At 46.7% G+C, this 11498-nt stretch overlaps 1 protein-coding gene across 2 annotated transcripts in view; it reads right to left on the minus strand.

Moving 5' to 3' along the window:
• FAM129A (family with sequence similarity 129 member A) overlaps positions 1–11434 on the minus strand; it is a 60266-nt gene extending 48832 nt beyond the window's left edge. The window contains exon 1 of one of the 2 annotated variants that reach the window (NM_001012596.3): positions 11320–11434. In NM_001012596.3, coding sequence (NP_001012614.3) covers positions 11320–11374 — 55 coding nt within the window. In that variant the 5' untranslated portion in view covers positions 11375–11434. Of the gene's footprint in view, positions 1–6986 lie in introns of both variants that reach the window. The other variant, XM_015290308.4, reaches the window with a different exon arrangement.
• Between the last annotated feature and the right edge of the window lie 64 nt (positions 11435–11498).

Consider the following 11498-nt stretch of genomic DNA (forward strand, 5'->3'; position numbering starts at 1 on the left):
TTTATCACTTGCATGCACTTTACTGGAGGACTCTGTGAGGTTTTAAAAGTCAAACAGCTGCTATGAGAAGCAAAAATGAAGAGGAATATTTGGATTTACAGCTAAAACTAAGAGAGGACAGAACTGACAAAGAAATATTTTCAGTTACCATAACCACATTGTTTTAGACTTACATCAGACAAAAGCTATTTCAACAGGAAAACCTGTCTTAGCCAACAGCTGGAAAACTCATAGTCTTATTCTGGAAGGAAAGAGGACTTATTACTTTTTACAGATGTCTCCTTTCCCATCATCCCAAAGAAGTTTAAGTAATGAATAGAGAGATGGGCCCCATCTGACAGAGGGATTTCACATCCTCCCAAGACTGCGCACACTCACAACCCTGGCAGCGATTCAGATAACACTGCTGTGTTTAATGACCGCACAAACTCAACCTGGCATTCAGTACAGCATCTTCCAGTTCAGCAGTCAATTCACAGTCTAATTAGGTCCCTCTGAAAATTGCACGCACCCTCCAACAGCAGGACTGCAGACAACTCAGCTATTGGAGGGACTGCGTCTTAATTAAAAAGTGGCTCTTTAGCAGATGATAACAAAGTAAAGCCCAGGCTGTGCTCACCCTGATACGAAGTGCCCCTCTGGGGCATGCCTGATTTCAGTTCACGTTCACAGAACTAACACGTGCTGATGCCAAGCCTTACCCAAAGAGTGCAGCAGCTCTGCAGTTGACCACACTTCCTGCTGCCTACATATTTCAGGCACGCTAAGGAAAAGCCATGCAGCAAGATTAGTAACTGCCAAACCACAAGCTCTTGCTCCAAATTACCACACAGTGTTTTATGCTCTTACCAACACATTGTGTTGTGTGTTTCCATGTTGGTAACGGCCTTGTATTGTGGCATGGTGCCAGCCTGAGCCATCCCTGTTTGATAGGGGATGTGCTGAGCAGCTGTATGTTTTTGCAGGTGCTGGGGAAGTCGGTGGCTGATTCAGATGGGCGCCTTCCTCTTTCATCCACTGTGGGCCTGGCTCCTTCTTCCAGACAGGCCCAGTGCTGCTTTCACTTGGCTGCTTTACTCCAGCTGCCAAGGGACTATCACAAGCCATTCCAGCCCTTAGTGCCCAGCCTCTGCAGACAGAAGTCCTCTAAAGAAGCTCTTTTTTGTTCAGACCTAGAGTGTGTTTCACTGCAAACAGGGCTTCAGTTACTGTCTGCTGGATGCGCCTGCTTTCAGCATCTCCATCTCAAATCCAGGAGGAAGGAATCGAAGCAGTGGGAGGGAGCCATGAGCTACATGTATTCTTCCTTGTTGTCTTATCTTCTAAAGAAAGTCAGTAATGGGGACTATCATATTTACAAAGGAACTGCTCTAGTGAAATACCCATGGTCATTCCCCCCAGAGCCACAGCAGCTACCACGAAACCAAGGGTGCATGCTGCAGCCATTCCATAAGGAAAACATACACCATATAATTAAAATACTTAGCTCAGAAGGAATGAGAGAAATGAGAGCCAAATCCTATCACTGGCCAAAAAATGCAGTGTGGCCCATGTAACAGACTGAAGTGCTGGGAGTGTTTATGCATTTGGGCTGAACGCACAGCAGGAACTCAGACATCTGAAATGGCTTTGCATTTCCTCCCCTACTATATTTGAAGGCACTTACAACTTAAAACATTACTTTGAGCTTTTACTATGATATCAAAAAGGACCTTGTTCCCTAAAGTAAATGCCTTTTAAACAAAAAGAATTCATTATGCGTGAACAGTTTTAATGGTTGGGAGTGACAGGGATTTTGACTTGAGATACCCTAATGACCTCAATTCCTAACAAGCATTATGCACCTAGAAGTGAAGTTAAATTAGGATTCAAGCTTTCAAGATGCCTTGATTTCTGGATGCCAAACTGCATTAAATTCCACATGAACATCCTTCCATACTGCATCAGCCTGGTTTTGATGAAGAGGCTGATGGAAGCAGCTATTAGCATCATCTTCTATTTAGCACATTATTTGCTTCTATGTCTGAAAAAGTTGTTGAATTTTCTAGAAATCAATTTCTTCTATTAAATATACTGTAATGGCTGAATGGAGACTTTGGCTTGGGATGTAAATACCTTCTGCATATAGGCCAAGTGCCAGTTAAGCTCACAGAAACTGGGAGCGATGCCTATCCTATGGCCTTTCACCAGAATGCTCCAGAGCTCTTTCCAAGTTGCGAGGTCTGATTTATGCCACAAGCCGAGTGAATGGACAAGGAGGCTATCCCAGACTGCCAGCCTGCTTTGGACAGAACATTTTTTATTTCTGAGGTAAACACATTTACTGTGTTTGATATTCAGACAGACGTGTGTATCCTTCACAGAAAGCACGCTTGGATTCATGTGTTGAATTCCCCTGGATTAAAGGTTCTCTGCAGGATTCCTGACAGTTTAGTTTACAAAAAAAGATCCCAAACCAAGCTGGAACAACCACTGGCTCCAACCTAGCAAGGCTCCTGTGCACTGTGCAGGAAGCTGCACCAGCAGGGCACCCACCACTCATTCTGGTGCACATTAGCACCACATCTCGAAGCTCTGATCCATGAAATGCCAAAGACTGCTTTATTTTTGGACTGCATAAAACACAACTCCCCATGGGCAATCCAGCAGTTACACTACTTCTGAAGATCGGCTATTCCAACAATTCCCAGTTTTGTTTTCACTATTGTATCACCACACACAGCTGATTTGCTACCTTCAACCTGCATGGGAGATGAATGTACCCTCCTCAGGCTTGCTGACATCTGCTGCTTTCAGTTTTGGTTTTGGAATGAATTTTTCAGTATCACTGTAGGAAATGGGGTAGTTTTCTGAGCCTTTCCTTCTCTATTACAAATAGGGCAGTGCAACAGTGCACTCTGGCACTATTTTTTGACTTGGCCATTTTGCATTCTGCAAATGAGGGTCTCTGCACCTCTGTGTGCTGCAATGCCATGAAAAAATATGTTCAGCCCATTGACTCTGGTAAATGATCTCCACTTCTGGCCTGGGAAAGCTGGCCGACTCCTAAGGAAAAATGCTGAGGAGTAATTAAAAGCACTACTCCTCACATAGGTTGCTCCTCATACAGCAAGGAGATGTGGCAGCCTGGGTGCCCACCCTCAGACATCAGCCCTGCTGGATGCACTCCCACACAACAGAGGGTGGACAGCCTATGCTGTTGCACTACAGCAGCCTCACCTTGCTTCCTTGACTAGAATCATAGAACCATTAATGTTGGAAAGACCACTGAGATCCCCAAGACCAACCCTTACCCACTCCACTATGCCCACTAACTACGTCCCTCAGCGTCACATCTCCATGGTTCTGAACACTTCCAGGGACAGTGACCCCACCACCTCCCTGGGCAGCTGTGCCAATGGCCAACCACACTTTCTGAGAAGCAATTTTTCCTAAAATCCATCCCGAAATGTTTAGTCCTGCTCCCTCACGCATTCCACTGCTACAGCATCAGGTATCTGGACTTCAGCTTTCACCACTCTGACACCAGAGCTCCTTGCCTCTTGCCCTCTTCATGCTACAGCTGAAAGAAGGGTAAAGGGACCTTGATTCCCTGCTTTCTGGCCATACCTGGAAAGCCCACTGCAAGTTATCAAGGATGGTAAAAACAGCAAGTAAATAACTACAGAACCTCGATTGTGTTTTAAAAGCAAATGGAAACCAAGAATTCATGTCTCCAATGTGTCTTTTGTTCAGTCTGTCCCTTTCTATGCGTACTTGAAACACTCTGAAATGCATCATTAAGTTGTGTATGTATATACATACATCTATTTACAATATTTCTACCTCCGTCTGCACACAGAATGAGAGGCCTTTCAAGAACAAATCAGGCTCCTGAGGAAAAGTCTTGCTAGCCATGCATAAGACAGTGACTGCAACCTGACTTCTTCTCCAAAAGCACCATAAAAGCCACCATCAAGTTGAACCGCCTGACAACTGGGTGACACACACTACAACATCCGGATATCTCCTTCCAGTTGCAGACACTGCACATCAGCCTTTTTGCTGCTGCTTCCTAGGAGAAGACCAACAGAGCACAAGAAGCAATGGAGATGCTTTTCTTCTCTGCATCTAAAAATCTGATTGCATCTGAAAATAACGTCATACAATCAGACCAGTATGGTACCTGCCCCATTCATTGTGGCGCTCTTTAAGTTTGTGCAGAGCTGGAAACAGCCAGACTTGATTTATACATCAGGCAGGTAGGTACCACCCTTGGGAACCAGATCTTACATCTTTGACTGCAGTGAAATGTGAAGCTGGACAAAGCACGTGGCACTTGTGGCAGAAGCTCCCGGGTGGTTCCTCCTGCCTTCTTGCTATGATTTACAGAGGCGTCACAACTGGGAACAGAGGGAGCCCACTGGAAACCTGGGAGGAGATTTAAAATGGACAAATCCCTGAAAAACGAAGCACTAGGTTTGTCAAGCTGCCTGCCCACAATGAACAGCCACAGCTCCTCACGTGGGAAATGCAATGCCACCACCTAACAGAGCGGCTCGGTGGAAAGGGCAGCTGATGGATGTCTGCAGTGCACCTCGCATCTTGGCTGCAGGAAACCTCAGAAGGGAAAGAAGAAAAGAAGAACCAACACCAAATCTGGGGCCTTCTACTGAATGAAGCCAGTAGAAAAAAAATACCAAGAAGCTGCTTTGCATCCTGCTCTCCCTCAGGCACCAGCAGCAAGGACCTCAGATCTGTGGACCTTCTGTGCCTACACAGTGAACTGCGGAAGGCCGTGTTTGCTGTGTGGCACTGCATTTTCCTGTAAGCGTGGACAGGCTTATCCAATTTAGCTGAAGTTCTCTCAAATATGCAATCAGAAGCAGATGCTCTGCATGGAAACTTCCAGCTGAAGACTGGCAAAGCCTCATTTGCAGTTGAAAACAGTGGAAAGTGTCTGGCAGAATAAATTACAGACAGTGATATTACTTTCTGCAGTCCTCCTAAGCCTTTTGGTTTTTTCATTTGTGCACACCCTGCCATTAAATTTTTGCCCAGAAATGACAAAAGCTTGTTTTCCCCTTACTGTGACCTCGAGAAAATACATGAAAATCATGGAATCACCAAGGATGGAAAAGCCCTCCAAGATCACCCAGTCCAACTGTCCACCACTGAACCACATCCCTCAGTACAACGTCATAATGTTTCTTGAACACCTCCAGGGTCAGCGACAGCAGCTGTGATTTCGTGCAGAGGAAGCAAAGCATCACATAAAGCTTTAAAAATTAGCCCATAGGGTAACAACAGAGAGGTGCTGAAGACGAGCATTCTTCACTAGCTGTATGCTGAGCGCCAGTCTGGTGGGGGCATTTTTGGAAACTCAGAGAAACAACGCCAAGTGTCTCCAAAGCACAGGGAAACACCCTTTGGCAGCAGCACATTTCCAGATACTGTGCAGGAGGCCAAGTTTTTCAGCTGGAATCCAATGCACACAGAGCTCAAACCAGAACGCAGCTCCAGTATGGTTCTATGAATGAGCCATCCTCAACAGCAAGCGGGGGTGTTTAGCAACACTTCGCATGCATGGAGCAGCCGTCTCAGCTCAGCAAAACCTGCTGATGCCTTCAATTGGGAACATAAAGCTCAGTGGGAAATCCCAGATGTTTTTATAATATAAAGAAGTTGCTGCCAGCTCTTCCTAAGGCTGGCTGCAAAAGCACTTAGCATCCCCACCTTGTGCTGCAGACATCAGCTCTGCAGGGCTGACCCTGCACCAGGAACTGCCACAGACTCCTCCTCATTCTGGCACTGCCTCGACCCAAGCCTTCATTTCTCTTAGCCTTTTACTTTAGCACTGTGCCTTTTGCTTGTGCAAAGGAGACTGTCCTGGTCCACTTAGCCAAGCTGCCTGGCAAAGGGCTGGCATGGCACCCTCAGAGATCCCCGAGCATCACCACACACCCACAGCAGCCAGTGGCAAACACCTGCCAGCCATCCCAGTCACGCTGAGACAGCACCATGCCTCCATGCACAATGGGTCCTTGCTGCACCCAGCAGGGAAGCACCTGAGGTGGTGGTTTACCTGGTTTTAAAAACAAGACCCAATAAATGATTAGTAACAGTGGCCAACTGCGTAGAGCTTCATCACTATATTTTGAAGTGGGGAGCAACTGATGGAATCTCAAGTAGCAGCTAATACCACAGAAGCACAAAGATTAGATGCTCCAGATTTCAAAAATTAAAATGTTAATTAAACACCTGGAGAAATGAATTCACCAAAATCTTAGGTTATGAGTAACAAGATAAGCATTGGTATAGAATCATCACCAAGATATCTTAGTGTGTGAGAGTAATAAAAAAAATATGTGATAAAGCTTTAGAAAAGCCAGACATGCTAATCCTTCCTCCATACACGTTTGCACCACTTCAGCAAGCTTTAATCTTGCCTGCATCTAAGGGCCAGCCTCATGTTTCATCACTGTCCCTTCAGTGCAGAAGCAACTAGAATGCTTGCATGCCCATTCAAAAGCCTGAAGCCATTTTATATTGTTCATTACGTGAGAAGAAAACTGTGTGTTTATTATATGCAAAGGCAAGAGCTGGAGAAAGAAGTGCTGTAATACTTTAAAAGCAGCCATGAGCACACTGCCTATGAATATCACTGAATATGTGATTGTGATACTATGAATATCATCCTTCCCAGTCCAGACGCTGTTTTTAAGCCTTACTGCCCAAAGGCATCAACAACAAAGCAGCTTTAATCATCTGAAAGACTATCTGAGAGCTTTCTTGTTCTCCTCTTAATATCTATAAAATTTCTACCAAAGGCAAAGAGTGCCTTCTAATTTGTGGCCATGCTGTACTAATTACAATCTTCCAAAATCCTGAAATCTTCGTGATTTTGGAAAGAATCAAGTACAAAAGAGCAACAAACTCCACACACACAGTGTGCCCCCCCCACCCCACATTTACAATTCTGGGGCCAATGTGAGCACATTTCTTACCTTCCCTCTTACGTAGCTCTTCTCGTTGATACCCTGTGCTTAATCCAGCACTGTACGCAGCCTCTTCTGCATGGGCAGTAGAAAAGCACAAGTCTTCCTGTCCATCCTGAGCTTTACTTTCACCCACAGTACCATGTAAGGACCTTTCCCACCAAGTTCTTCTTTCCCAATTACCAAACCCAGCTGTACCAAGCATGATGTAACACTGGGTTAATTCTACAAGCAACGTGGTTTGCTCTGGTGGAAGAGAGTTTGTGCTAAATGGGGAAGGAACCGAACCCGGCTTCCCATTTGCTTTGGCAGAAGCAGGAGCCGTGCCATGAAATGGGTAGCTGAGATTTCTGCTTTTGTGAAACCCTCAGACCACTCGCAGATGTGAACAGGCAGTGATCACAATCTTTTTACTGACAAATTCAAGCACAACATTTTAGCTTCTTCTCTGAAGAAGGAAATTCTCGTATTTGCACTACGTGCTGACTTATAAAAACCTACTGGCAGTGGCACTGAAAATTAATTAGCAGGACTATGCGAGCAGTAGAAACTGAACAGAAAAGTTATCTCCTGCTTTGGTGTCTCAGCACTGAAATCTGGTAGTTACAGAGCTCAGTAAATGCTGCTCAAGCTGGGTGGCAAATATACATCCCATCAGTCATGTCCCTCGACGCTCTTTCCTTGCATTCAGTCAAAGCTAAGATCAAGTATCTTGCCCCTGTGAATTAAAGAGCTCAGGAAACAAAGAGAAGCAAGCTCTACTTCCCAACACAGGCTTCACTTTATAAAAGTGGGGGACAAAAATCTGCCACTGGCTCCAACAGCAACAGCCTCCCAGAGGAGTAAAGCTTCTCAGAAAGCAAGTAAAACCAAACATATTTTTCTTCAAAACCTCATTTCTCAAGGCCTTCAAGAACTTACAAACTTAGCAAGGTGCATACAATGAGAAACAGAAGTGCAGTCCACGGTGTAGTCTGAATTTCCCACCCATTTCCCTTCCTTTCATTCTACGTAAGTGGCATTTATGCCCACTCTATGCAGCTATGCTAACCTGTGGAAACAAGAGAGAGGATTTCCAAAACACAGAGAGACGTAACTTGTAACAGGCTGAGAGAAAACGCAGTAAGTACAGCCAGACTTCAACAAAACTCTGTTGGACTTGCAGCTGTCCACCAAATTAAAACCAGAAGGTCCTACACAGCAGTTGAAAGCAGAAAATCAAATATACGGTCTGAGCGCCTGGCCAAAGAAAGGCCAACTTTTCCACAACTAATTCCAAGTTACTCTCCCACCTTCCAGCACTGCTGCCCATGGCTGCGTGCTCTCTGGCTGGCTGTGGGCAAGGATTTGCTTGGATCAGGCACTGCAGTTCTCTCTCTCCTTGCTGCTGCTGGTATCTGTGCCTGTGGTTTCCTGTCAAGCCAGCAGCAAATCTTGTTATCTTGTCTTTTCACTGAAGGTACAGGAGGCTCCTCTTCAGTCTCTACGACTTGACAGAACAAGAGGAGTCCATCTTTTTTTGAGCTACACTGCATCTTGCAGGAACATATCAAAAGTGTTTCATCCTTGTACAAAAGAAAATATCATCTTAATTAATACCACACTGAAACTCATAGGCAAAGGAAATGGCCAGAAAGAAATGTCTTGCAGACTCTAAGTAACAGATCTCATTGTCAGATGGAAGGAAGGATGGTGGGGAGGTCTGCAAGGAAAAAAGCCCTGAGCAATAAGGAACCCATGGGATTCATCACCCCTTGGCCAGAGCTGCCCGTCTGCCTGAGTGAGAAAAGAAAGGATGGAAAAGGAGGAGAGGAAGGAAGAAAAACAGCTTTTAGAGAAACAAACAAATCAAAAGCAGTTGACTGCAAAGCCTTGTCCTCTGGACAGCTTGACTTTTATAGCAACAGATAGATTGGATATGGTCAAATATAATGAGCTCCTTTCATAAAAGCAACCTCTGGAGAACTTCAATGTTTTGCACGTTACACCCTTTTCAGATGTACCTGCTGAAACTGCTGGCAGTGAGTTTTTGAAATCTCTCCACTTCTCCAAATTGAAAAACATTTGTTCCCAACAGACCAAAGGTGACAGCACAGAGCTTGGTTCACCACCGTGCTGCTGGGACTGCAGAAATGGAAACTGTTGTGTCCCGTGGGGCCATTCCTCCCTCAGATTCATAAAGGTTGCAAAAGACCACTAAGATCATCAAGTTCAACCATCAATCCATCCCCACCATGCCTGCTAAACCACATCCCTCAGTGCCACATCTTCACAGTTCTCCAACACCTCCAGGGACAGTGACTCCACCACCTTGGCAGCCCCTTCCAAAGCTTCACTGCTCTTTCTGAGAAGAAACTTTTCCTCACATTAAACCTGAACCTCCTCTGGCCCAACGTAAAGCCATTATACCTCATCATTTTCCCTCCCACTGTCAGACAGGCTGCCTTGATTGCACCTGCCTGAAAGCACAGATCCCTAAGCAGACTTTCTGTCAGGTCCATTTGAAATCTCCAGCACAGCCTCTCAGGGCATACTACTAAGCTTTTTCTTTGTGGCACTTCCACCTTTTTCCCCAGTTTCATAACTGCACCCTGAGTCCATAACGCCCTGCTACCTGCACATACCGCTCCCTGTTGGGTGCAACACCCATTGAATGCCATTGGACAAACCATGCAACACCTCCCATCACAGGTTTAGCCCATGCCTCATCAAACTGGGAGCACAAATTGTTCTAATAACCCTTTTCGCATGACCAACTGCCAGTCTCTTAACTATTACTGTTGATTCCTTAAACTCACTTTCATTTGCATCCTTCCGTCCTGAGTAATTCCCATGTGGTCCAACCAAAATCCTACAAAGGATTATCTCCTCCACAAGTCTTTTCTTTCTTTCTTTTTTCTTTTTTTTTTTTTTTTTTTAGGGGCTCAGTCCAGAAACTAGAGAAAATACTATGAAATTTTGCCAAAGTAGGCAAAGAGACTTCTGGAAATTGCAAAGCCTCTAAACCTGTATGCATGTTGATGAAGAGATCATATCAGCCGACCTCTTTAGCCTTCAGCCCCATTTTTTACTGATAGTTTTCTAAGTAACCTAGAGGGCTTTACACTGTTCGAAATTAACATTATGATAGCAAGTAATCCAATTACCGAGAGCAAGCAGGCAGCAGTCCTGCTGCACGTGGAAGAACAGCTCAAAGTTTGCCTCTTGTTCCACCCCTGCAATCAGCAGCTGAGTGTGCTTCCCTATGTGGGCAAGGGGCCCGACCTACACACAGGGCAGCACCAAGTACTGAGTCCTGCATGCTCCAGCTCGGCAGCAGCAGGAGGCTGAGAGAGCTGCTGCCCCGTGTGGAGTAGGATGCGATTCGGTATAGGATGCTCCTCCTGATTGCTTTTCCTTCTGGAGGTAATAACTTAAGGGCTGACTTTGCACAAAGTGCCTCATTAATTCTTTTGCAAAGCAAGAGTCGAGAGAGGGGCACTTTCACTTCCAATGAGACGAGAGCGGGGTACTCTCACTTCCAGTAAGACAGCAAACTTGAGACAATGATTTCATTAGGTTTTTGATGATGATCTGGCTCTACACGGACAGGCTGGGCAATGCACAGCTGTGCTCAGTGTGCTCTGGGTGGGCACCTCCCTCTGACAGTGCCCCCCACCCAGTCCAACACATCTGACTTGGATGTCCTCCTGCCCTGCCATGAAGCAGCTAAACACACTCCTGAATCCCTTTACTGCAGTAATTCAGCATCAGGCTTCTCGGGCACTGCTGGCTGCCCTCACTCACACACGCACCTGAAATACTCGCTGTGGAAGCACAACATTGGCGGTGATGCGGGAATGTGAGAATAATAAAGGAATTCAGAGATTGCTCCCCTGTGGCTCCGAGGGGACCGGGGGCCACCCGCAGTGGGGCAGCTCTGAAGGGTCCTTGCAGACAAATCCGCGCACCTCTGCCAATTGCTTTTGGGTCAAAGCCATCCATCTGACGTTTGGAATTCTTTGTGCTGTGAGTGCCGGAGACCTAGAGGGCCCCTTGGCAAATACCTGACCTGCTTGCCGTGCTGTGGGCAGGCAGGTGAGAGCACAACGCATTCTTGTAATTACCGGCCCTCAAATTAACAAAAATACACCCCAAGACGCACCCTGGAGAATGCCGCTCTGTTCCTGCAGACTTCAACAGCGAGACAAGCAGACACTTAACACAACTTCAGCGTTTTCACTCCTCGGACCGTCCGAACCGCCCGCCCAAGCCCCAGCCCAGCGCTTCTCCCACCGCAAAGCCTCACGCAGCCCGGTCCCTCCGAGCCGGCCCGGCGGAGCTCGCAGCGCCGCTGCCCTACCTCGGATGTAGGCGCACTTGCTGTCGTCCAGCGGCCCGGAGGCTGAGCCGCCCATGTTGGTGGCGGAGTGCGGAGCGCCTGGAACCGCCGGGGAGCGCTGCCGGGGAGCCGCGCCGCCGCCCGCCCCGCGCCTGCAGGCGCCGCCCCGCCGCCGGTTGGAGGTCGGGCCCCGCCGTCCC

The sequence above is a fragment of the Gallus gallus genome, chromosome 8, assembly GCF_016699485.2.
Source record: "Gallus gallus isolate bGalGal1 chromosome 8, bGalGal1.mat.broiler.GRCg7b, whole genome shotgun sequence".
Lineage (NCBI taxonomy): Eukaryota > Metazoa > Chordata > Aves > Galliformes > Phasianidae > Gallus > Gallus gallus.